The following is a 27530-nucleotide window of genomic DNA, read 5'->3' as shown; positions in this document are numbered from 1 at the left end:
TGGTGCCACTTTTGTTGCCACTGGTTTGAGATTACTGTGGAAAATGTGTATTTATGTGTCATTATATTTACACTTCTTCCACGCCTAATCTCAGAAGAAATGCACAGCAGTTCAGTCACAAATCAGCTTTCCAAGTCAAACTAATCAGAATTCATCCTTGTTTAACATGGAAGGATTCCCAAAGTAATATAATTTAAAACTTTTCATGCCCCCCTGAACTTTTATTTTCTATGCAGTCTTGGAAGCTAAATTCTCTGGCCTTCTCTATCAATCTGGTTAATCTCTTTATTGATTGGTTCTAATCCAATCTGATTTATCGAATCATTCCAGTCACTTCAGGTCTCATCAATTTCAAACAAATTGATCCCTGGTGACCAGAGCAGCAGATAGGCTGGAAACAGCAAGTGGAAATACCCACTGGAGTATAAAGGCAAAAATATAATAATGCCTTGCAAAGGAAATTTCCACAGACCATTCCACAGAAATACATATGCATGGTTACTCTGCTATGATGGAATTCTTGGAATTCTTCAACACCCGACAAGGCAAGGCAGGTATAGCATATTTCTTTCAGAGTCCTTTACAAAAGAAGAAGAAGAATAAAATCATAGACATAAAAAGCTAAATAAACAAAACCAGAGGTAAACATGTCAAAGCACATTTTAAAACAGGTTTATTATTCACTGGAAGACAGTTGGAAATATAACAACACACTGGAAGTCAGTGCAAAGACCCGAGAATTGGTGTAATTATTAGTCCAGCTTACTGGAAGGGAGTTTTCCTAGGTCTTGGTTTGCCATCTAATTCTTGCTAAAACTTTAAGATGATAATAGGTTGGTTTGGTAAAAAATAACTTTCCTCTTTGGCCCCAAAGACAAGTTTGATTTTCATTTTTTCAATATACTCAGTTCGCAGATATACGGCACCACAGTAACTTGATGAGAGCACTATGTAGATTAGAGTGTCGTCAGCATATGCAATGTTAATTACTATTAGTGATTTTGTTTTTTTGCATACTTTAAGTTAACAGGAGCTTCCAAATGTTGAATAAAAGAGGACCAAGAATTGAACCCTGAGAAAGTCTTGGGGAACTTGTAAAGGTTGAATAAAATAGGATAAAGAATTGAACCTTGGGGAACTCCACATGTGATGTTAGATTGCTCAGTTATATGTATGTGACAAATAAACCTCTTGAATCTGGCATAGTTAGCAAGGGAGAGGAAACAGTCCTTGTGTTGTAAATGAAATTTAAACCAATTCAAGACCGTGCCCGAAAGTCCAACCTGGTTTTGCAGTCCGTCTAGTTGTTCGAAATCCAGATTGGAAGTTATCCAAGTAATCATTAGATTAAAAAACTGCTAAGTTGTTGGAAAACTACCTTTTCAAAGATTTTACTTTTGGGAGTTATGTTTATATTTATATTTATATTATTCTTTCAATAAGGTCTGTAACTGTAAATTTCACAAGCATATACTGTTTCTTTGACAGGGGTTTAGTAGCGGCTGTTTTCGGTAGAAAAAAAATGCTGATCAGAGGGTTATTTCCGGTCACTATTTTCAATAAATCTGTCAACCACCAATCAAAATTGGTGTCATGTTCACCAAAAATTTTTTATTTGCTATTTGTGCCGAGGGGTGGGTGTCAGCCTGTCAACAGTACATAAGGTCATGCGTTATTATAAACTGTATGAATAAGACCTTTTCTGAAAAGGAACGACGTCTGTAAAAAGGCTCCCATCTCGTCCATCAAGGCCTTCAGTTACTTAAAAAACTTTGAAAAGTGATTGGTCTTATGTGAATCACAGCCATTAGAAGAAATGGAACTTTAAATGTTCAATATATCATTGTTTGACTCCGATTCTTCTTTTGCAAGATTCTACTTGAGCTCCAAAGCGTGAAGACACAATAATGATTTAGCACTAAGAGGTTCATCCTCTATTGAGCAGTGAGTCACTTTTATTAATGACGGTGCTGGGCGGGCGCCCCTCTTCGTTTCACTCGGAACTCCGACTGAGGGCAATAATTCTGCGGCAGGCGAGAACAACTGTCTTACACAACAATGCTCTGTAATATGAGGAGAAAATGTTCTTATTTTTAGCGCCCATAGGGAAAACACCTAGACATAGTTTGACTTGCTTGCTACGTACCCCACACGATCTGTTGGCTGACAAAATATTGCAATAATACCCTTTTTCCACTGCACCAAAAACCCGGTAAAAACTGCTGACATCTGATATTTGTCATTAGTGGGAAAGGTTACACCTGGGTTTCTTGCAATAAAAATGACTCTGCAATAGTCACGGGTATTTATCGGCTCCGGCTCTGATTGGCTGTGATGGAAACATTACACCCGGGCAGACACGCTAATTTTCGCCCCTTTTTCCGGCATGATTAAGATGTTGGCATGTAAATAAACAGGAATAGTCATGTATCATTCGATTATTTCATACCCGATTTAGAATCCAAAGTCAAAATCAGAAGTTATTGACTATTTTCCCACATGTGGGACAATTAAATGTTTCGAGTGTGGGGATCGCTGTGTGGGGACCACAGCTGAAAACGCTTCCCACCAGGACCGTGGGAGCCATTCCAGCACCGCCAGAGACTCTCCGCTCACGGCCGCCAAAGGAACGGGGGCACGAGTGCAGGCATGAATACTCTATGCTGCTTCTATTATTTTCTTCCCAATCACAACATCGGGTGTAATATTTTGGTGTAAAAATGATATAAATCCAGGCTGTTAATATTAGGCATAATGCCATATTCAAGCAGGATGTTATTCATCTGTAATTAATAACTAACTACAGTTGACCTACTTGATAGTACAGTGCAAATGATAGTGTGAGTGAATGTAAAAGAGAAGGAGAGACAAACTATTCCAAGATCTCCCCGTTTAGTCTGAAAGTGAAATGGTAAAAAAGAAAACAGTAATCCACATCCAGGCTTTCATGCATTTTAAAAACACGACACAAAACAGAAAAGTGCAATATGGGTTAAAACTACAATTGAATGCAAAAAGCTGTTGAAACAATAGAAACGAATTTCCTGAGCCTCCGAAATTCTGTTTTACCGAGACATAGATATAATGCAATCTATTCATTCCTTTTGTAAAATAAATTACAACAATTCAAATGTTGAAACATTAAAAATCAAAAGTGGTTAAATTACTCTTGGCTCGTGACTTAAAGGGGCAGTATATAGAATTTAGTGGCGTCTAGCTGTGAGGTTGTTAGATCCCAACCAATTGAATACCCGTTCCGATGGCAACATGGATACCGGTCCGGTTTTTCTGGTCTGAGCTACTGTAGAAGAAACATGGCGGTGCAACATGTGCATGCATCCGTAAAGCAGATCCTCTCCCTATTTAATTCAAAAAAGGCCAACACCAACGCCACGATTCTTATTTTCACGGGATTATAGAGAAATTAAAACATACTTATGAATATTATATTCCAGTTCTGCCAAGTCTGTTACATAAATTCTACACACTACACCTTTAATGACTGATCCTGAGGCTAGACCAGCTGAGATCCACTGCTTTAGAATATGAATCCAATGAAAACAAACAATCTATAGAATCCCTTTCCCACTTGCACTGAAAGCTGTAAATCTACTGGCAATGTTCAGTTTTGGCGTAATGTGGGAAAAGTTTATAGAATTTTCTCATAAAAATAATATTCATTATTTTTATTCTCTTTCATCCCTTACACTCTTTTTCTGCGGCCGCACCGCAGTGCTGACCTGGAGGGGGGACGAGTGGACATGGAGAGGTAGAACTGGTGGAAAATGTTCCATCTCTGAAGGCAGAGTGTGTAGGACAGTGTGGCGTGGCACGGTGGCGCAGTGCATTGCACTGCTGCCTCACAGCAAGAAGGTCCTGGGTTCGATTGCACCGTGCTCCGGCGGGTTATCTCCCAAATAGGAGCCTTTCTGTGTGGAGTTTGGAAGTTCTCCCCCTGCTCACATGAAGTTTCCTCCACCTCACCTCATGTGAGTAAGGACCCCCCCCCCCCAAAAAAAACATGCACACATCATCGTCTGATCGTCGGCCTCATTTCACCGGCCACCATCCAAAGCATGTGTGTGTGTGCAAGCATGTGTCGTAGTGTGGTGTGCTGTGTGACAAATAAAGATTGTTCTTCTTCTTCTCCTAGGACAGGCTGAAAATGATCATACTGATTCAATGACTTTGGGTTAAGGTTATTGCGTCCGGGGGCAGGGGCTCTGTCCGCGGAGGGAACCGAGACAATTCGGAAGGGGCGGGGAGACGGGGAGCAAAGCGCTGTTCTAATAAACAAAACAGATTCTCTTGCCCAGTCTGATATTAGACACCTCTCAGATGGACATTACGTAATGTATCCATAACAGTCACCTAATGTGGGAACAGACTCCATACAGAACTTTTCCGTAAAGGAGGGCAGTGTGGGAATGACTCCCTACTGCCTTTGCTGGATATTTTTTATCCAGCAATGTTACGGATTCCATGTGTGAAAGGGGCTTATTGTTGCATGAGGCTGAGTACAAGCTACCTGTTTTTTTTGTTTTTTTTTGGTCAACTTTAAGATTTCATGTACTTTCTAATTGTGAAAACATCAAAAACTAGGTCCAGCTCATGACCACTCCTGAGCTCTTCAATTCGTTTTCACTGAAAAGTGTGACAAATACAAATGACAAATACTAAAAAGAGCAAATATTGCTTCATATATGCCAACACTATAGTAATAAGCTCCTGCTTGATTTTTCTGTTGTTGCCGCTGGTGTTGATGTTGCTGCTATTTTTGTTGCTGTGGTTGTTTCTGTTGTGATATTACACTTTGAGGGTCAGAAGAAGGGTGTGTTTTTGGCGAGAGAGAGTCAAAAGGATCTCCCTCCCGAGGTCCGTCTGGAAATTGAACACGTAACTTAGGGAGGCTAATTAAAGGATCGTCTTCGTATCGTATGGTCACTGCTGGTGTTGTCGTTGCTGCTGCTGGTGCTGTTGTTGGTGCCGCAAACCTTATACCTTAACTGGTGTTGTGGTTGCTGCTGCTAACCTTATACCTAAACTTAACCCTCGCTTAACTTATACCTCAACATAACGTAACCTCATACCTCGACTTAACCTTCTCTAACCTCAGTGACCTTTCCAGTTCCGGTGAGAGCTACCACTTCTGGTTCCGGTGACGTCTTTGCCTGTGCATTGCTGCTGCTGTTGTTGCTGTTTCTGTGGCTGTTGTTGTTTTCTGTTGCTGTTGCTGCCACTGTGGTTGGAGTCCCTTTTACTGTTGTTTTTGTTGTCTTTGTTGTTGCTTTTGTTGTTGCTGTTGTTTCGGGGGCATTCTTTAGTAAGGACCGGCTGACAAGTACGTTCTCTTTCTTTTTTGTATTTCTTTGTAAAGTGCATTGTGTTGCCCTGGTATGAAATGTATCCATAAAAAAAGTGTGATTTGACTTGACTTGACTAATACAGTTGTTTACTCGTAATTTTCCCCAAAAAATCCCATATTTGATCATTTTTCATTTGCCAGTACTTTATTTAAAGAAACAGCATGCTGGACAACAAATGCCTTTGCTTTAATCATGTGCTCCTCTATAGGCTGTTTCCATTGTTGGGTGGCGGTGTCCACCGTTACAAGCAAGAATGCAATGATTGGGCACACTCAAGAAGTGAAAGGCAGCCTCAATGAATTTGAAAATGTAGCGTAGCTAGTTACCAGCAGTAAATTGCTGATATGAATAAAAATTCACCAAAAAGAAAAGCACCCTCAGATGACAAAATATCCTGATCACCTGTGACCAATAAATAAACAACAAATCAATCGACTAGGAAAAGGCAGACCTTTCCGATGGCTGAACCCAGACATTGGAAAAAACTGTTGCGGAATTCTGGGACTTTCATCCACCCAAGCCAGAAAATCGTATACATTACCACTTTAACGCGCCTAACAATAACTTGTTCCGCTGCGCAGCCCGGTTGGGTGCGTGCGCAACGGTGGGATGGAAAGACTAAATGCGATTGTATTTGTGCTACTTGGTACCTAAATAGCTCCAAAAGGAGGGATTGTACGACTGGATGTCTTCTGCTTTAACTTTGGGGGGGGGGGTCATTTAAAAACCCGACGGAGCCTATTACGCTTGTGCGCGCCCGCGTCCTCCCTGCGCGTCACCGTGCTCTAGGTGTGAGTTGCTGGGATTTGAAGAGAGCGCAGAGCCAAGAGGAGGCTTCCAGACATGAAGGCTCTCCCTTTTCTAAGGAGTAAGTGAAAATACCATTTTTTTTCTCTCTGTAATGCAATATTTTAATTAGGTTTTGGAAGGCAACTTTGAGTCCCCAAGTTGAAAATTGGCGGTGGTCTTCCTCGCTTCTTGGACTTTGGGGATACCGGACCAGACATGGATCCTCTGTTCAACGGCACCGAGCCGCAGGGCAACGGGAGCAGCAACGGCACGGAGTACTGGAACCAGTTCGTGCAGCCGGCGTGGAGGATCGTGCTGTGGGCCATAGCCTACAGCTGCATCGTGGTGGTGTCCGTGGCGGGCAACGCCGTGGTCATCTGGATCATCATGGCGCACAAGCGCATGCGGACGGTCACCAACTATTTCCTGCTCAACCTGGCGTTCGCCGAGGCGTCCATGTCCGCTTTCAACACGGTCATCAACTTCTCCTACGCCGTGCACAACGAGTGGTACTTCGGCCTGGTCTACTGCCGCTTCCACAACTTCTTCCCCATCGCCGCGGTGTTCGCCAGCATCTACTCCATGACGGCCATAGCGCTTGACAGGTACGCGCGCGTGTGTAAGTGGGTGTGGGCGCACGCAATGCACGACGGAATGTTATTCTTTTAATTTGATTGTTTTTTGGTTGTGATTATTCTTTTTTTGTTTTGTTTTGTTTTTTTAACATATATAATCATTTCATTGAATTGATGTAATACATTTTAATACAGAGCACATATATGGCATATATATATATATATATATATATATATATATATATATATATATATATATATATTTGCCTTTTATTCATTTCTTTTTGGTGTGTACCCTGAGGTCAAAGTGGCTTTGCTGTAGGAAGGGTTAGCGTTGGAAGGATTTTTTTATATCTCATGTGCCACACAAAACATGATTGGAAATTGGTGTTTAAAAAAAATAGAAAATCCCAATAAGTTTGAATAAGACATTGTGGATTCCAGAAACGCTAAAATGTGCGATATCCGTACAATAGTAAATGCACCCCGAGAACTGCAGGTACCGAGGTACCCCATGAGGAGAGCTCAATCGGGATCGTGAATGTTGGGTGGGGGTCTCCTCTTCTTCCTTCCTTCCTTTCTCTCTCTCTCTCTCTCTCTGGCCCGTGCCCCCCCTCCCCGTCACAAATCCACCAGAGACACCCCATAAACCCCCCCCCCCAAGCACCGTTTATGCTGTGTAATTACTATCTGTATATTTCTCCCTTTGTGAGAGAGTGATTGACGTGACTTGACTTGGTGGTTTAGAATTCAATTGCGCTGGGAGGGTTGCAATAGATAGATGCATATAGTAGATTAATGACCATATCATTTTGAGACTCTTAACAGGAGGATACGGTTAAGGAGGGAGCGTCTTACAACAAAGGGCAGGAAATTACGCCGTATAACGGCCACTATAGCCCCATAGTGGTACGTCCTATTTACATTGTGGGCTATGCGTATTCACCATCACGCATTAGCGAAGGGTTAGGCATTTTCTTGGGTAGATTGAAAAAAAATCTTTACACTTCCATTTGATGTGTTCTGGAAAATAGATTAAAGAACAGGAATTGAATGTCAAAAGGCCTCATCTCCATTTTGTAATTTAAATGGTCGTCAGTAGCAACCCCCTGACTATGTATGCATTGATGCTTTCATGACAGTGCAGGGGGGACCAGCTGTATTCCATCAGAGTGCCAGGTAGTGGAGGAGTGGGGTGGGAGAGGAAGGTGAATAAGCCATTCATCGATTGCCAGCGACGTAACTTTCCGAAGGCAATCTTGCAGGCAGATAGTCTTGGGCCTATTCTGAGTCAAAAATCTCAACTGACCATATTCAAGTAGCTACGGAGCGAACAGGGTTGAACGGGTGTTTTCCCCCTATGCCACACGGCCGCCAAGGTACAGCGCCCACTCAGTGTGATCCCATCTTGGCAGCAGATAGCTTGACTGCAGTGCAGAGCATAATAACGGTAGCTTATGACTTATGGCCGCTCTCTCACCTGCTCAATTCAATTTCTGCCTCCTCTCCTCCCTCTCCTACCACCCCACCCCCACATAGGGATCATCATCATTTGGAGTGCTTCGGCACTCTCCCAAAATTTTAGAGCACTCTATTCTCAGGTGCCGCCAGATCTTTGTTCCCCTCTCGATCCGCATGGGCTTCGTTACGTGTCCGTGTTTGCTTTCACTGGGGGAGCATTGAGATCGCAGGCTTTAACGCTCAGACCAACCAGAATGGTAAAATGAAGTTCCGATTCCATTATCTGGGAGGGCTGTTCAGATTGTTTGTCCATCGGATGGCAGTGTAAAGTCATCAGAGTGGCCAGCGTGAGCAAATCATCCTGAAAAAATGTCCCATGAGCAGGGGCGCCGCCAGGAATTTTGGGCCTCATGAAGAGATATCGTATTGGGCCCCATCACCCCAGGCTCAGGCCACACCAACCCTGTGCAATTGCTGTAACCACACACCTCCAGAACCCAATCAACCCATTCAAAGCTTTTAATAACTTGTGGTCCACTACTTACTGTACGATATTTACTGACAGACATGCTTGCAGACATGCAAGCAACATTCTGCGTACAGTGGAACTCACTATTTGATGCAAGACTGATACCCTCTATATAATAAATGTGCTAAAGACCATCTTTTACAGTCCATATGTAATTTTAATGGTAAAATTCTTGAATGGAAAATTTTCATAAAGGGACCTATTATGAAAAACTCCCTTTTTCAGTGCTTGTGCACATACATTTGGGTCTCTGATGGGAATATTAACATACAAACTGTGAAATAAGACAACGCAGTCTGGTTTTTTTGAGAGCTGTCTATTTCAGAAAACATGTGGTGAAATTAGCCATTCAGATTTGCAGCCCTTCTCAAACGGGTCCTCAGTACAGTTAGAACCGCCCTCTATCTGAGTAACTCCACCCATGGCTGGAAAACAACAAGCGCTGCTGGGAACTGCTGTGTTGGCTTCCAGATCAGCACAGAAAAGAAAGAGGAATTAATACCAACTGAAATAATTCTGCTGTGTGTTTCTTTCCAGAAAAAAAAAAGTATGCGGTACATAGACTGCAGGCCTTCGCGCCTGATCCGCCGTGCGTTTCTCCAAACAAAACCAATAAAAAGTTTGTTTTATTTAGTTTGATTCGAGTTTCCGATATTTACATGAAACAAAAAAATACCTGCATGTGGTGTCCCGGTGCTGTGTCCCCAACAAGCCTGGAGCACGGCAACAAAAGTTGGAACAAACTTTCAAATGAGGCCTTGTAGATCCAATATAAGTGAAGAATCAGTTAGAAATAATTGCTTATTTCTCGCCTCCAATTTGTTCAGAAACAGATTTAGGTGGATTGATAAGGTGAACTCAGTGAAAGCTTACGGACTAAATATAACGGAACTCCGAAATCAAGCTCAAACAGAACTAGGGGTCTCAGATACTTACTAACTTGTTTAAAAGGAGCATAATAGGTGCCCTTGAAAATTTATGAATAACTTAAAATAAATACAACTTACATATACATTAACCTCTTAAAATAAATGAACATTATCATCTATAGAATGATACAGTATAACAAGCAAAATAATAAAATCAACAGCAGATTTACATACAGTAACAGCTGTAAAAGTGGAGCTGGAAAATGGAAAACAAAATGGAAATGGAAATGAAAATGCCTGATGTGGCGCTGGAGGAAAGGTCGAGTTGTCACCAAATCAATAGGTTTCTCCCACTTGGTTGTCTTTATTTGTGCACAACATATTTTATGGCAATCCAGCCATTACTTTGGGATATATCTTTTTCTCAGTCTGTTCTCAGTCATGTTCTCAGCCTGCCTTCCACCCACCTTCCTTCTTTGTGAAAAATTGGGCGACATGCTGTCGCCTTTTCTTTTCTCTCTCCTGTTTCTCTTTTCTTTCTTTTATTTTATTTTTTTCTTTAGGAAGCTGAGATATGATGCCCCACTGGCACACCTCACTCGCAATTCCCTGCTATCAAGTACTGTTTGTGCCTGGTTTGGGGGCAGGACTGAACCATTTCAAAGTGGGGGTGGTGGGGGTGGTGGGAGTGGAGGCATACAGAGGCTCTCTGGATTTTTACTTTTTGCCAAAAACAAGAAAAGAAAAACAAAGTTTCTTAAGTACATTTTAAATAAAATATTATATTATTGATGATAGGTTAATCATTTAATATTGTACCTAATGAACCTAATGTTCTAATAATTCTTTTCGGGCCCCTATCAGGCCCCTTAGAATCGCCCTAAGACCCCACCCCACCCCATAATGTGCATGCCCACGATGGCGCAAAAGGGATTTGAAATTGGGAAAAATGAAAGAAATCTTGAATTGAGAAGTGCCGGCCACCCACCTTTCTATCTGTCTGTCTATCTATCTGTCTATCTATCTATCTTTCTATCTATCTATATCTATTTATACACATGCCAGGCTCTCCTACCCTCAGCTGCCTCCTCTCATCCGTTGATTGGAATTTCATGTAGTCCTGGGAACAAAAACAAGCCTTCCCCTAGAGAGACCAATAAACCAACACAACACAAATTTGTGATCAAATTACCAGAGCCCCCTTCCAAAGACAATTTACACAAAAAAAAAGAAAAAAAAAGTAATCACTTTAAGGCCTGAAGGTTGGCAATTGTGTCTGTCGTCCTTGTGGCGGCTCACTTTAATCACCTACGTCTCTTAAGGAATAGTTCCCTGCAGTGGTATCGTGGCGTTCGCATTTAGCCGTTTCCATTGTTGGTAGGGTCGGTCAATTGTTGGATTATCGCCGCCCTGTGGCACTGATTCCAGAGTTCAAGAGAAGATCACTTAATTGCGCGTCGAAATGTGCATGCAATCAGACTAGATCGTGAAGCATATTTTCGACGGGCGTATCCATACACTAATCCAAGGTTTTTCAATCACTTAAAGAAAGCACTAATGGAAATTTGCTTTTGTGTTGCAAGATCAATGCGGTCTCTGCTCACAGGTACGGGTTTAGTGAGGGAGACTTTTCTGGCAGTGGGGCGCTGACATGACCTGAGTTTAATTAATAACGGAAAAAAAAAAAGTCTTGCCACAAAAAATAAAGGGAACATTTAGCTTCCGTGTTTCCTAGGCCACGGTCTGGTCCGCAGGAGTTGCAGCGTCTGGCACCAGGCGACTCCCACTGAAAGACAAGACAACACATAAGGAAGTAAAGAGAGTCTTTCGGTTTTCCGACCCTCTGTTCATTTGATTCCGTTGTTTTAATGCTGGGTGAGCAAGGGACGACTTCTGGTGAACCAGAGTCAGAAGAGGTAGGTTTAATTCTCGCAAGAATCTTTTTATTCTGTGAAAGTTATTTATGTTGGTGGAACACAAAGACTAACTCAGTCACATTCAATACGAATTGTGCCAAACACCTTGGCCTTTTTTCACCCAGGACTTCAATTTAGTCCTCAGTAATTTTCAGTATGTGAGTTGTAGATCCACTCTTTTGATGTAGTGACTCCCGACTCCCGAGTCATTTAAAACAGTTGTTCGTGACGAACGAATCATTCGGGAGTCTTGCATCACTTCTAGTAGGCCATAATATTAAGCACAGCTACACATGTTTCTGACGTTTTTAGTGGTTTACAGGATAAGATAAACGTGTCGGTGTGTTTTGCATTATGCGTTATGCTTACTTGGCTTCTAGTTAAAATGAGTTATTCTTCGTAGGATCAATAACAGTGTTCTCAAAACATGTCTTTCAGTACAGCAATGCCGTATTTGCTTTCGTTGGAGCCATAGGGAAGGATCGCATCTTAGGGACCACAAATGTGGGTTTCCTAGAAGGCTGTGTTTCAGACTACCTTGGCTTGGCCACAGCTAACCGGGCCGACCATTTCGATTCGCGGTCCGAACGTCTTATAATCGATCCACATGCATATTAGCACGTACAGGCACGTTTGTCCAGTTTAAGAACAATTGGTACAATTCCTTATCTGATACACCCCAAGCTTGCACTACATCAAGGGACTGAATCCCGTGTTGGTCGGAAAATGAACTGCCCACGCAAATTTTGATGTCCCGATGTTTGAAGCCAATAAATGTATCTTCTGTGATAGGTATCGTGTATTATGACAGGTTTTATTTTATGTCACTATTGTAGTGGCGAGGGCTTGCCGAGCAGGCGTTTTTGATCTCCCACTCTCAGATGACCACAGAGAGCGTGTGACATCAAAGCCCCCCTCTCTCCTTCTATCTTTCAATTTAATTATGGATCGAGAACTGTCCGCTTAGCCAATTAATTAAGGCAATTAGAGGGATTGCCCCCCGTAATGAGTTCATTTTTGGCTAAAGGCTGCGTTTCTGTGATGAGGGTTAGAGGGGATCACCGCCGAAAAAAACGAAAAAGTCGTAATTACTACCCTCGTAAAATTACTGCACCAGACTGTACAACTTTGCATTGCTGATGGAGACTTCACTCCTTGGGAAATATCGTTCAAAATAAAGAAATGGCGTGTCGGGTGTAGGAGTTAAACACGAGTAAACAAATCAGTGCGGCCAAAACTCTCATGAGCGAAATCCATTATCGGAAAATTATTTTTGAGGGAGATAATTATCTGTGAAGCTGTAAGTTAATGGAATACTGAAGAAACTATGCTTATTGAGGCCTTTATTTCAGTAGCACTCCAAAATATCGGGCCCTCGGGAAATGTCTTTAAAATGACAAATGACATTTGTTATTGTTCATGCACTGATTTTGGTGCACGATTATGACAACACAAAACAGCCAAGGGATACGAACAAAGTAGTGACAGCTCACTACATATCGTAGATGTTTTTTGTTTTTTTAATTGTCATTCTTGGGTTGCTTTATTTTCTCCACACGGTACTAATCTGCCATTCAACCTTCATCTGAAAAGAGGTTGTCGGAAAATGGGTTGAAAACGAGGCAGGAGCAATAAACCGAAGAGGGATGTGGCAGTTCTGCCTACCACACGCCACCCAAGTGGCGTTTCCAGGGCCCCCTGGCACAGAGACACAGGTGATGATGGGTTTAGACGCCAGTTTATTGTAGAGAGGAGGCTAGGTGGAATTAGCCAGGAGCAGATGGAACATCTCAGGACAGGGCTGCTGTCCTGAGTGTGTGTGTGGATGGGGGTTTTTAACCTGTTGCTTGTTAGCCCAACCAATGAGCAACAGGTATGCAGCCACCCTGACCCAATCACCTAGATCCAGGTCGGGTGTTGCTGCTCAAACCACACCATCCACACACCACGCCACAAGACATATTTTCAACGGCTTTTTTTCTTTTTTGCTTCAATATAGAGTATTTTTCTATTATACCTGAGGTAATCTCTGCAATCTCACAAAACAAGCATCTATCCGTGCCTAACAGAGTTTCGTACAATTTCAAATGCATGAAACTAGGAATGTAAAACCAGGTGGAGAAGTGGTTGCCCGTGACAACAGTCATTATTAACAGACTTTTGATTTTACACACTTTTGTGATTGTTTGCCCCAGTATTTTTCAACCGTTGTGTGAAGACTGTGAGAGCTCCTCAGGTGGGCCCTGAATATTTTTCAAATTCCACTTAAAAAAAAATGTAATAATGGAAACTAGCTCCAGCCAGAATACCAACTCTGTGTTAATCAGAACAGGATTCAAACTGAAAGTGAGGACTACTCATAGGTTTAACTCTTTTTTGAGATTTGTTTTTTGAGTCGCTCACATTCACTCGATTATCATCAATCATCGATTATCATCGATTATCAAGTGGCACGGTGGTGCAGTGCATTGCACTGCTGCCTCACAGCAAGAAGGTCCTGGGTTCGATTCCCGCCTGGGGCGCTGTTGGCACCGTGCTCCGGCGGGTTATCTTCCAAAACAGGAGCCTTTCTGTGTGGAGTTTGCATGTTCTCCCCGTGTTCACATGGGGTTTCCTCCACCTCACGTCAGTAAGGACCCCCACCAAAAACATGCACCCATCATCGTCTGACCAGCGATGGACACTTATCACCTGGTCCCCGGGCGCGTCCACGTATGCTGCCCACTGCTCCTGGCTGTGCCCCCGGAGGAAGGACAAGCCAGGATGGGTCAAAAGCAGAGGAGCCATTTCACCGGCCACCATCAAGCATGTGTGTGTGTGTGTGTGTGTGCAAGCATGTGTTGTGGAGTGTCGTGTGACGATTAAAGACTCTTTCTTCGATTACTAAGCACAGCTATACATGTTTCTGTCCTTTCTTTGTGGTTTAATGGATAGTGTCGTGAGATTATTTCATTCGTTTATTTCAATGGGCTTTACCCCATTACGTAGGATTTCACGTCCTCGTCAAGCGTCACCTACACGTATCAGGCGTTTCCTGGCTCGGTGGAACATCTTGCCAGCCAATGACCTATAGCAGATGCCTTGCAGATTAAAAATAAATAGATGACTTTTACGTCTCCTGTCTTCTCCACCTCCGCAGGTACATGGCCATCATCCACCCCTTGCAGCAGCGCATGTCAGCCACCGAGACCAAGGTGGTGGTGGGCGTGATCTGGGTACTGGCCCTGCTGCTGGCCTTCCCCCAGTACTACTACTCCACCACCTACCAGCACCCTGGCCGCATAGTCTGCTACATCGCTTGGCCCAACTACACCATCTGCGACTTCCGCAAGATGTGAGCTGTCCTTCATTTTCTCTCTTCTCTCTCCCGGCTGTTAAATCTTGTCATTGAGCGGTGTTAACCACCCCCATTTCAAATCATGGAGAGAACGTGGTTAGTGGTTGTGGTGCTTTGGTGTTGGGTGTGATTTAGTGAGAAAGAGACTTTTGTCCTTTGTTGTGGATGAATTGAAGGCACTTTTTTTTATTACATTTCCCACTCGTTTTCCATAACTACACAGGCTTTGGGTTTGAATGGATTTGTTTTTATCTTTGTTTATATAAAGAGTTGTTCTGAGGAGTCTCTGCAGATGTAGCCGCTGTATCTCATAGAATAGCATTGGGAATCAGCCTCAACAGTAGGCTACAGTAGGAATCACCATCAGGTCCCTTTCAGGATACTCTTAATCATAATCTCATAAGCTCATGGCTGCCGATGGGATGCCAATATGAAGCATTTCTCCAGTGAATCGTCCCACGAGAGTCCGCTCTGGATGTTTATGCGATTGCCAGCGATCAAGGAGGAACAGCCTGCACTTCCCTCTGCTATCGATTCCCAATCTCTCTTTATTGCCCTTGCTTCTAAACAAGAGCCACCTTTTCGTTCTCCAAGCGGCCAAATGTAAAGTCTCGGAGAAGACAGGAAGACAGTAGGAGGGGAAGGGTCTAGAGTGCATACTTAGAACACCTACTTAAAGTTAATTTACATGCACTCTAACTACGGCTCCTTATGGAGAGAGTGCCAGCGATGTCAAGGGACCTTACTCTCCAAAGAGATAATCAGATCTTCGTGCCTCAGTGTGGATTGGATTTTTTGGCAAGCTACAAATGACTGCACGGCGACACGTAAGCTGTTTGATCGGAAAAAAGAAGACTGATTCTGTAAGAGTCATACACACGGGCTTTTATTCCGTATCGTTCCGATCCTCTTACAGCTTGGTTCTGCTAATGGGTGGCAACACGACTTACATTCCGCAATGTCCACAAATAATTGTGAGACCAGATGAGCGCCGAGCGAGGTGAGGGGGGGCAATTTCAATGTTTTTGTCTGCCAAAACGAACAAAATTACAACTTGGCCCAGATCCCCCTGATGTGATGAACACCATCTGTCTACTTCAAGAAGGCTAAAACCAGAATTAAGATGAATTTGATTAAATAGAAAAAATTGTCCAGTGGTAGCGCCAACCAGTCAGCGAGTCACCTTTCCTCCAAATTTCTCCTCTCTGTACACAGGAGGACGAAAATAGAAACCCAAGGGGTCATTAAGTCAAGCCTGTGCCCCAAAATGTCCACGGAAGTATCGTACCATCGGTGTTAATGCTTCACTACCGGTGCAGAAATAACAAGTTGTGCTTCTGCCGCAGCTCGTACAGTTCAGCAGTGGTATAAGTAACTAAATACAACCATGTACTACCGTGTTATTGTCGTACTAACTCTGGAACTACACCAGGAGTGTTGGCACAGCATACGGGCGCGGGGCGGAGTGCGTAAGTGCGTGATTGCTATTGAATCCATGTTAATCCACTTTTGGGGCTACACTGCACACGTCAGCTGTGCGGGGTCTGCACGGGCCGCGTGGGACTTCTCTATTTTTGTGCGAGAGGGCTATTTTGTTTTTCAACTGCGCTAAGCCTTTTCCATAGAAACACAAGATAAAATTACAGAGAAATATTTTTGTAAAAGAGCAGTCAATTTAAATATGTTATATATGAGCCTATATTGTACCAGAGACCTCGAGTTGCTGTCAGATTTTATTATTGATCAAGACCCGTTTTAAATACAAAATAACAAACATATACAGTATGTAATACATAGAAGTAATGCAATACACTGCAAGGCAAGGCAAGGTAAGTTTATTTGTATAGCATATTTCAGCAACAAGGCAATTGTAAGTGCTTTACATAAAACATCAAGGGCATTAAGACAAAGTGCAAAGAAACACATTATAAAAATACCTAGAATGCATAAAGTAAAAAGATTGAATGCATAAAAGGTATAATGCAATGCAAGAAATGAATCAAAGAAATCTTGTTTTATAGGCCTAGGCTGTTATTATACAGCGCGCACAAAGCCACAAGTAATCACATTTCAACAACAATGCAATGTAAAGTGCTTTAAATAAAACATCAGAATTATCAAGACAATGTGGAAAAGAAACACATTGTAAAAGGAAGAACAAATTATAAAGTTAAGAAATCGAATGAATAGAATGCATAAAAGTGACAGTGCAGTGCAAGAAATGAATACTTGGTTTAGTAAAAGGCAGCAGCAAACAGAAAAGTCTTCAGCCTTGACTTAAAAGAACTGAGAGTTGCAGCGGAGAGTTTTTTCCAGATATGTGGTGCATAAAAATGCTGCCTCACCTTTTTTTGTTTTGACTCTGGGGACAGAAAGCAGACCTGTCCCAGACAACCTGAGAGGTCTGGATGGTTCATAATGTAGCAGAAGATCAGAATGTATTTTGGCCCTAAACCATTCAGTGCTTTATAAACCAACAGTATTATTTTGAAATAGATTCTTTGACGGACAGGAAACCAGTGTTAAGATCAGAGAACTGGAGTGATATGATCGACTTTCTTGGTCTTAGTGAGGACTCGAGCAGCAGCGTTCTGAATCAACTGCAGCTGTCTGATTGATCTTTTAGGGAATCCTGTAAAGACACCGTTCCAGCAGTGTATTCTACTAAAGGTAAATGCATGGACAAGTTTTTCCAAATTCTGCTGAGACTTAATCCTTAATCCTTGATATATTCTTAAGGTGATAGTAGGCTGACTTTGTAATTGGTTAATGTGGCTGTTTAAATTTTGGTCAGGCTCCATGACGAAACCAAGATTTCTGGCTTGGTTTGTGCATTTTAACATGACCAATTGAAACTGAGCGCTGACTTTTAGTCGTTCTTCTTTGGCTCCTAAAACAATGACTTCAGTTTTGTCTTTGCTTAACTGGAGAAAATTCTAGCACATCCAATCGTTGATTTGGTCAATGCATCTGCTCAGTGATTGTATCGGACCATAGTCCCCTGGTGATATGGTTATGTCAATTTGTGTGTCATCTGCGTTATTATGGTAACATATTTTGTTGTTTCCATAATCTGAGCCAGTGGGAGCATGCAGATGTTAAACAGAAGAGGCCCCAGAATGGAGCCTTGGGGAACTCTGCATGTCATTTTTGTACGCTCAGATGTGTCATTACCTAGAGACACAATGTAGTCCCTGTCCTTAAAGTTGGATTTAAACCAGTTTAGTACTGTGCCAGAAAAGGGACGCATCACCACGTAGCCGGTGTAGTTGGTAAAATAACATGGACCATGCCGCGCCTGGTGTAGTTCCAGCATTAGATTTAAGGCACAGCTGTAGTGCAGGTGTTTTCAAACTTTTTGGCTGGTGACCCCTAAAAAAAGGCGATCCCGTCATTCCGACTCGCAGATGCTCGATCTAACAACTGCATCGTTATGTACACGTACAAACCTCTGTGTAGGTGGCACCCTATGTGATTCAAATTTTTATAAAATGGTTCCTATTCGTGTTGCATTTGTGCTGATTTGTGCGATAAAAATAAAAAGTATTGTGCTGCTGTGGTTTTTGATATATTCAACATTGTATTTTGTGAGCTGTTATGTAACATTCTACCCCGTCATCGTCCATATCACTCAAAAATAGTCTTGGTGACCCAAGCGGTAAGAGAATGGACTTAATAAAAACACAATGTTTTGGCGTGCCCATCACGCCTTCGTTGGCACTGATGTTGGCGTGCCGTAGGCACCGTCAGAGAGGAAGACATTTGCGCAAATTGCACCCCCCGATTGCTCCCTCTCCGTGCCCCCCACGGGAGGACTCCCTATGTCTGTTTGAAAAAATATTTTAAAAATAAAAAACAACATTTCCCTTAGTTTTGTGCATGTTCAGAAAATCATTTAGCAACCCCCAGAAAACATTTGGTGACCCATAGTTTGAGAACTCACATTGACTCATATATTCAGCGCCTTTGCATCGGGTAATAACACTGTTATTACTCTGGTGATAACACTGTTATTTTTCTGTAACAACACTCTTTTAACGCTGTTAATACTAGAGGGCTGTTAAAGGATGATAGGTGTACCGGGTAATTTTGAGCACAGCAGTTTTACTCACTCGTACTGGTATTTGCGATTAGGTACGCTACTTTGGTACGTAATAATACCTTTGAGTGTTCCTCTACCTTCTGCCCCTTCTGCCACCACCAGGGGCTGCACGAAAATAAATAGTGTTCCGGTGGACACACACCGAGGGCGCGCCGCTGCGACCATTCATCACAGTTTTCAGAGCTTGTTCAGCCGGTGGTTAGAAAAACACCGGATAACTGCGGGCATCACCACGGGTTGTTTATTTGCGCTTTTATAGGAAGAGCAGGCCACCCGACTGACCCATAACATCCCATATTTGTCTTGTTTACATTGACTGGTAAGCGTGATGGTGATGGTAATGGTGGGGGCGGTGACGGGATCAGCAACAGTAGATTCTCCAAAAACACAAAAGACACATATACTTGAATACACGCTTCTCTGTCCTGATGGAAGTCTCTCACTTCATCAAAACAGACTGTTGCATAAGAGCGATTGAATAAGAGCGATTTGGGAATGAATAAGAGCGGCAATTTTGCATGACTGTTTTTCTAATGGAACTAATCGGTGACAGGTTGGAGCTACACCGTAAGATATACCGCCGCCTGTAATTCAAGCGTCTGATTACGGTCCCTCCACAGGGCACTGGGGGTGGGGTGGTGGACTCCCCCCTCCTTCGGTGTTCACTCTCTTTTTCAGTCCGACCGAATACCCACCCACCTCCGAGTCAGTGGAGATCGGTGGAGCAACGCATCATGGAACGATATAAATAGATAAACACAGAGCTGCCAGGGCATTCATATCGAGGCCCCTACCACCACCATCCCCACCCATCCGCCACCACCAGAAAATATTTAAAGAACACCTACAGTCAATTTCACATCTGGTAATTTCACTAATGCCACGCATTAGCAAGTACCACTGGTGCAAAGCAAAGTTCTTACCTTTTCCTGTACAGATGGCTGATTTCTTGGTCACTTAGAAGGTCGTCACTAAACCATGGGTTCACAACCTTTTTCAGTCCGCCGCTTTTCTCTCCCGTGCAATTCGAGCCAAACAGCAGCAGTGCTCATCAATGACACATTATGTTTGCTCAGCCAATCAGACAGATAACGTCCGGTTCATTCAAACTGTCAGTGATTTGTTAACGTGAAAAGTATTTGAAAAGGAATGAAGGACAAATGGGGTTAGTTCATAATAAAAATCTCTAAAATAACCTTTGTGGAGGTGTGTTCCAGCCCAGGGCCAGGGAATGAGGAAGAGGAGGCAGGCCGAGGCAAAACAGCGCCAGTTGGCTTGTATTTATTTCTTGTTTAAATAAATAAATGGCTCATGGGCCAAAAAGGACAACTTAAATGCTCGCAGGCAAATACTTAAATGGTTGTTCGGTGCTTAGATGCACTCCCCCTGTGACGGGTCCAGCACGTTCGGTAACGTGCTCCACGTGCCCGGTCAGCAGCATGTCCTGCAGCACGCCGCCGTCTACTGAGGAGACAAAAAAAACCATTATTACTTCCTGGTTTAGGATTGGACGAATCAGCGGAGTCCCTCCGTTGAGGGCTGCCTGTCTGCAGCGTGCCACAACCCTGATCTAAAATGGATATTTATTTTTTTACAAAAGTAAGTATTTTATTTTACTGAATTTCCTTATTGAACAAAAAAAAAAAGCACCATGCGTAACAGATACACTTTCAGCATCAATCTCTTACACAACCCCCCCATACTTGCCACGAGCCTAATAACTTTACTCGGGGAAACCCTGTTTCACTATACTTTTATTATATCATAGAGCATGGAGGGAGCTTCAAATGGATCATTTAGAACCTGCAATATATTTCAAACATATTTTTTTTTAAAATATATCTTTTAACAGGAAATTATCCCATGACCCTGTCTCCACCTCAAGTGACCCCACGTAGGGCCACAACCCCAAGATCGAGAATGTGTGCACTATAAATGTGTGTTTGTTATTACGGTGATGGAGAACACACACGCCCGATTAATATGTACTGAATAAGGACACACACACACACACACACACACACACACACACACACACACACACACACACACACACACACACACACACACCAAACGGCGTGCACAGTGCTGTGTCAGAGTGCCTTTGATCAGCCCAGGTGAGGCCAGCGGGTAAGCATGGCGTCGATCCATCTCATGTCCTTTTCATGCTCCCGATTATGTCCAGCTGCAGGGGCGAGTATCTTTGCCATAAACGCACTCACACACACGCAGATGCATGTACATCTCAAACAGCGACAGGTCTCAAGAGATCTGAAAGGGCGGCTTCTGAGGGAAGGGTGAGGATGGCTGCCAAAGTGGTCATCTGTCAGTGTGTTGTTTTGTCTTAGCATGCAGGAGTGATGGCCAAGCTCATACGGGAGGCAAGGGAAAGCAGATGAGACCTTGCAGCACCTAGACCTAACCAACGCCTAAGAATCCATTCCGCACAAGCTTGTTGAAACAGCACTGACAAGACACCACGTTCCAAAGATGATCCGAAACCTCATTCTGGACTACTACAGCAACTTCAGGTTGAGAGTCTCCTCAGGGCCACTACCATCTGCCTGGCAACGGCGGGAGAAGGGCATAATCCCTGGCTGCACAATCTCGTGCCACTCAGGGCTCATCTCATGAGCAAGGATGAGTTTCAAACCAGCAAAGTCCAGGTCTCTGGTCCTGAAGAAGGGAAGATGGGCCGAAAAGTTCCGCTTTACACAGGGAGGGACCAAGGATGGGGATTAGCTTCACAAGCCAGAGAGGTTATGATGTACCGAGAGCCCTCCGATGTTAAAGTCGCGTTGGCAGAAATCCTCGTAAAAACTGGAAGGAAGCGCCAGGCACAGGAAGGTGTCGACAGAGCGGAGGAAGGGCTTCTGCTGTCATGGTTTTGCCCTGTTATGTTATAAGTTTATTGTGTTCCTTGTTTTGCCCTTTTTTTTTAATAAATTCTGTTCTTGGTTACCTCTCAGTTCCTTGCCCTCTATTTATCTCTGTCCTTCTCTATCAGTGTATGCCGTCCTGTGTTCCCTCTGTCTTGGTCTGTCTCCCCAACTTTCTCTGGCTCCCTCTATCTGCCACTCTGGTCCTGCCACTGCACACCTGACCTCATAAAGCAATCAAGCCAGCTGTCTTCACCTTCCTCGTCACTCTGCCTATATTTAACCTGTTTCCAGTTCACGCAGTCCTTGTAAGATTGTTGTCGAGTCCACTGCGTCGAAGCCACTGCGTCGAATCTGCTAGCTGTTTCCTGAACCTTCTGTCCAAAGCACTGCCTGATTACCTGGACACTGGTTCTCTGTCTCCCTGCCGGATACGTTTGTCTGCACTGACTGATCTCCTGGTTTTGACCTGTGCCTGTTTTGCAATAAACCCTTTGTGGTGGAAATGTAGCACTGTACGCCTCTACATTTATATTATTGTACCCAGAGGTGAGATAAATCAAATTAAGAATTGATTCCATAACAACTTCAGAGTATTATTTTATGTGATTGCAAGCACAGGGAAAACAATGCTTTTTACTCAAGTCGCAGCTAAGTTCTCCAATGATAAGTTGGGGCAGGCAGCCTTTGGAAAGTGTTACAAGGGTCATGACAGTTATGAATTCGGTCAAGCCATCTGCTTGTGGTTGACCTAAAAAGAAACAGGTCTAACAGTTTCTGCTAAAGGTTGCAAAGTTTGCTACACCTGGGTGCACAATGTACAGGTTTAACAAAGGTCACACGAGTGGAGATACAATACATACATTGTTTAATACACATAGAGAGTTTTAGTGATGATAGCAACATCGCTGGCCGTTCCAAGCCGATATCAAAGAATTGCTATCACACTCCCCCCTTTTGGTCATTTTATTGACCAATCACTTCAACAACATAACAATTAAACATGTCAATGTAAATATAGTAAAATAGTAAATACAAATCAATGTGTTATTTTAGCAAAAAGCAGCGTATGACAAATAGCAGGTTATCAAATCCACAGGGGACCGCTTCACGGGTTGAAATTAAATGGTCATTTGCACGGGCCGTAATGCGACATAGCCTCAGAATGCAAGGTGCCCTCGTCAAATGGAATAATTTTAATGCATACAAGAATAATGACAACCAGTATATAAACAAAACCTTTAACAAAAGATAATCCCCAAGTGCCAAACATTTTTCCCAGTCTGGCAAACGGATCAAACCCATGTGTGTTGAGCATATCAACTAGACCAAGCTCGGTGCCATGCGCAAATATCTTCAACAGTAGGGGTCGAATCTGAGTGAAAAGTACAGCACCAGTCATTTTACAAACTCCTCCTTTTAAGGTTAACATCATTAACATCATTCGGTTCTGGAGGACCATCTTACGGATGTCTGTGACCTCCTGCTGTAATGCCGTCATGGTGGCAGTTGAAAGATTCATATGTTTCTCCAGCACCACCGAGAGGGCCGCAATCTCTGTCTGTGAAATGTAAACACCATATGAGGGGATAAAGACACTAAGTACTCGCTGAAAGAAATTGATAGCACATTTGGCGCTTTGGTGGACATGAAAAGACACCATCTCTCAGTCATCTCTCTGTGTGACTTTACGGACTAAGGGAATCAGATATGCTAAGTAACACCTTCCAGTAGAGTTTACGGGGATGCAACTATATGCTCTGTCACAACATGAGGTACACTTGTACCGACAATAGGGGCGGAGCTGATGAGCGGATGGAGTTGTGGCTTCCTGTATAGTTACTCTCACCTAACAGCAAGACAGAGGTATCGCGGATAACATCGATGCAATTAGACACATTTCCTAACGGATATACATTAATCGGAGGCCATTCCACCAAACATTTCCTATTTTGTGTCTTAGTTGTGACAGTGGGTCTTGAGCAGTTGTGTAGGTGTGTAGGTGGGTAGTCATAGACGGAGACGATAGAAATCATGTTGGCCCAGTGCAGGGTTTTAACTATTACGTCCATATATGTACTGTTGGGGCAAATGGGACTGGCAGACATGGAAGCCTGGGCCTTGACTACAATGAGGAGCAATTGGTCTGGGCTAAAGTCATTTGAATTCTAGTTTTGAGGCCTCCCTGTGTAGAGGTCTTAATATGAGTTACTCTGATAAGGGTTACAATGGCTATTCCTGGTGGACAGCTTTAGCGAATAAAGGCTCACGACCCTGGCCTGTCATATACTTGGGTAGAACTTGACCAGGAGTATAGCAATCAGCATCAAAAGAGTCAATTTTTTCATTTTCTGAATTAAACAACTGCTAGTATGCTTTAGTGAACGATGACGACACATGTTGGCAAATCCAAAAACTTGGTGTAGTTTCTATGATCAGCACGATCTAACATCAATTGTATGGCAGTGTTACCAGATTCCTCAATTTGATTTACGTTTCTCTTCAAATTTTTTGATACCGGTTGACACCATGCACTCGAGCGATTGTTACTTGGATAGTCTGGCTGATCCCTGCACACCTTCCTTTGATCTACCTTGAAACACCAGAATGGGCAATCAATGAGCATCCGTCACATCCCTCCTTTAGTTGGTCCTGGTCAAGATAAGACAACACATGTATCTCACAAGGGGTATGAGATATACAACCTATCTCCTTTTATTCTTTGTCAAGCAGTTTTGGCAGAGATTGTCCACACATCACATTTTTGTAGGCACAGTCCTTTGCCGGGCAGGATAAACTTCTGGTGACGGTGACACTATCGGGTGTGCGTTGAATTTGATGTACTAGAGGTAATGGCTCAGGTTGTGAGGATGTGGTGTTACCTCAGGGTAGACTGGAGAATCATCCTGTGTGATACGATGAGCAGAGAGATACCAACCAACGTCCATATTGTCATTCGCATTCCACTCGTCCAGCGGAATGTGTCCCATGAGCGTCTCTCGTCATCAGGGTTCATGATGCCTTCGCTGTCTTCCCCCGGGTGGGGTGATGCATATGGTGTTTCAAGAGTCTTCTATGTTTTCGGGTTATTTCTTGACTTTGCCAGACCAATGAGTCAAGAGCCACTTTAAGACATCTCCCCCTCCTTGTCTGGACCTTCCCCCTAGGCGGTAAGTTTTCCCTCGTAAAGCTTTTGATGACCACACACTGGCCTGGCTGTAGGTCATGGAGAGGTCCTTCCAAGGGTCTGGGTAGGGCCGCTTTTACCTGTGCATGAATAGAACTGAGAGTTCTAGAGAGGTTATGGCAATATGAGAGCATAGTTTCACTCACGCCTTCCAGGCTTACGATGCTGCGAGTGGTTGGACACAAACTACTTTCCATGGGCCTGCCATGGAGGAATGGTGATAGACCTGTGGATGGATTTGTTCTTTCTTCTATATGTTCTTTCACACATTTCACACAACACAAGCAATTCACCCAGTTGATGGAAGGTAGTTTACCCCCGATACGACTGGGGAAAGAACAAATGCAGTGAGTAAAGGATTCAAAGAGTACTTACGTAGATTTATTAGCAGGTACAGATCAATGGTGCAGACAGGTCTCGATATCATGATATGAAACCCGAGAGGGGGCTCTCTTTTATCTTTATAGTGCATATGAGTGGAAAATTACAGGGAGGGTGGCACACAGAGTAAGTTGAAAGCTACAGAGTTATAGGATGGTACAATATCGAAACCAAAAGTTACAGAGTTCTTCTTCCGGCTGCTCCCGTTAGGGGTCGCCACAGCGGATCACCTGCCTCCAATACCTTCTGTTCTGCGCATCTTCCTCCCTTACACCATCAAAAGAGAGCGAGCGAGGGTGGGGGGAGAGAGAGAGAGAGAGAGAGAGAGAGAGAGAGAGAGAGAGAGAGAGAGAGAGAGAGAGAGAGAGAGAGAGAGAGAGAGAGAGAGAGAGAGAGAGAGAGAGAGAACAAAAATCTTAGCAAAGCAACAGGGCCGTGCTGAATTTAAACACACCTGGTCTGCCCACTTGGTAGGAAACCTGTTTCCAGTAGAGGGCTTCTTTCCAAAGTCCTGATTAATCCGTAAGGAGGGGTTGTAAGGGCTCTGGGAATTTGGACACCGGTAAAATCAGTTTCTGCTCCATATTGCACAGGAACTTCCTGTCTGCTTTACTTCTTGTTTCTATTGGCCCAATTGCACGATGGCACCATTCAAGGATTATTACAACAGTTGGCCGTCTGCTACCATGCCACAACAACATAAGGTGAGGGTGACCACCGAGCCGAACCAAAGTACCTTTTTATTTGCCGATCGCATTAAAATCTGCAAATTAAAAGGTACTTTGGTTTCAGTTTCAGTTTCAGTTCAAGGTGTCAGTGAATTACATTTAACATCTTAAATTTTGCAAATAAGTTAAAATGCAGATTTTGATGGATATATATCGCTAATTTCTTCTGCTTATTTTGCCTCTCTTGTGAATTTGAGAGCCCTGAACAGGGCCTTTCCATGCTGCGTCACAAATAAGCTTTACCATGTGTATTTTATAATATGAACTATTTATTAATTGAATATACAGAAAACGTGTTATATCGTGATATATATTGTTATCGAGATATGAAATTACCTATTTCAGGATAGAGGATTCTGGCCATATCGCCCAGCTCTAGCTCTCACCCTGAAAACACCTTTCTCTGGCAGCCAGAAACTAGCCAGACATGCTTGCCTGGCTTGAATTCCTCAAGGCAAGCTGCCGGTTTGCGCTCATGACGACGGCTCACGTAAAACACATTTGAGAAATAACGCAGACACCCTTTGCTGCCCAGAAAGAATGCGGGAGTCGCGCGGAGGTGAAAATGGATGAAGTGGCGCCATTGTCGCTGTTTGGAAGGGGGCCGTCACATTCTTTGGTGTCGAGAAAGAAAGAGATGACTAGGCTGATCGGGTGTACTGCGCTTTTCACCCCCCATGCTTTCTCAAATAGAAAAAAAAACCAGAAAACACTTCTTGGGGAATTGTAATTAATTACAGATGTGGACCACCTGCTCCTCCTTTTTCCATGTGGCATGCATGCTTCACTTTATCATTGTTGTATGCCAAGGCAGGGTATTAGTAAGCTGTGACAGCCAATTTCACACATCTCCGGCAACCAAAACAATGGGGGAGCCTGTCTCCTTTCAGGTGTTGAAAGAGAGAAACAGAGAGAGAGAGAGAGAGAGAGAGAGAGGGAGAGAGGAAACAACAGAATGGCTCTTAATGTTCCTTACTATTCCTTAAGAATACAAAGCCATTTATATTTGAACTTATCCAGGAGGAACACCCCACATCTGGTTCACTCCGGCTTAGCAAAGCAACAGGGCCGTGCTGAAAAATAAAAGTGTTATGACTCTTAAGCGGATTACTTATATGTCCACTTGTGTACATCCAGAAAACACCACCCGTATGGTTTTATTTCATTGTTTGGCAGGTTGTTGAGTGGCTGAGCGACAGCTCTTTCTGGAGTCAGAAATTGATTTTTGCCAGCCTCTGTTCTCCCCACGGTGGCCGCAGCTCCACCCAACCTTGTCCTCTGTGCTACCTCATTATGTAGAACAAAGTGGCTCAGAGAGAAGCAACCCCCCCATGGCCGACAAAGCCCAACACACTGGGAATGAATCAGCGGGCATGCAGAAAAAACAACATTGCGAATGAACTCATGAACG

At 43.3% G+C, this 27530-nt stretch overlaps 1 protein-coding gene across 2 annotated transcripts in view; it reads left to right on the top strand.

Annotated features, from left to right (window-relative positions):
• The first annotated feature begins 4957 nt into the window (after positions 1 to 4957).
• Positions 4958 to 27530, top strand: part of tacr1a (tachykinin receptor 1a) — a 39942-nt gene continuing 17369 nt past the window's right edge. The window contains exons 1-4 of one of the 2 annotated variants that reach the window (XM_080003681.1): positions 4958 to 4983; positions 5325 to 5341; positions 6286 to 6760; positions 14645 to 14839. In XM_080003681.1, coding sequence (XP_079859807.1) covers positions 6372 to 6760; positions 14645 to 14839 — 584 coding nt within the window. In that variant the 5' untranslated portion in view covers positions 4958 to 4983; positions 5325 to 5341; positions 6286 to 6371. The other variant, XM_080003680.1, reaches the window with a different exon arrangement.

The sequence above is a fragment of the Zeus faber genome (genome assembly GCF_960531495.2).
Source record: "Zeus faber genome assembly, chromosome: 7".
In the NCBI taxonomy this organism is placed as follows: Eukaryota; Metazoa; Chordata; class Actinopteri; order Zeiformes; family Zeidae; genus Zeus; species Zeus faber.
Note: the sequence above shows the minus strand (reverse complement) of the source record. Positions and strands in the feature narration are given on the sequence as shown.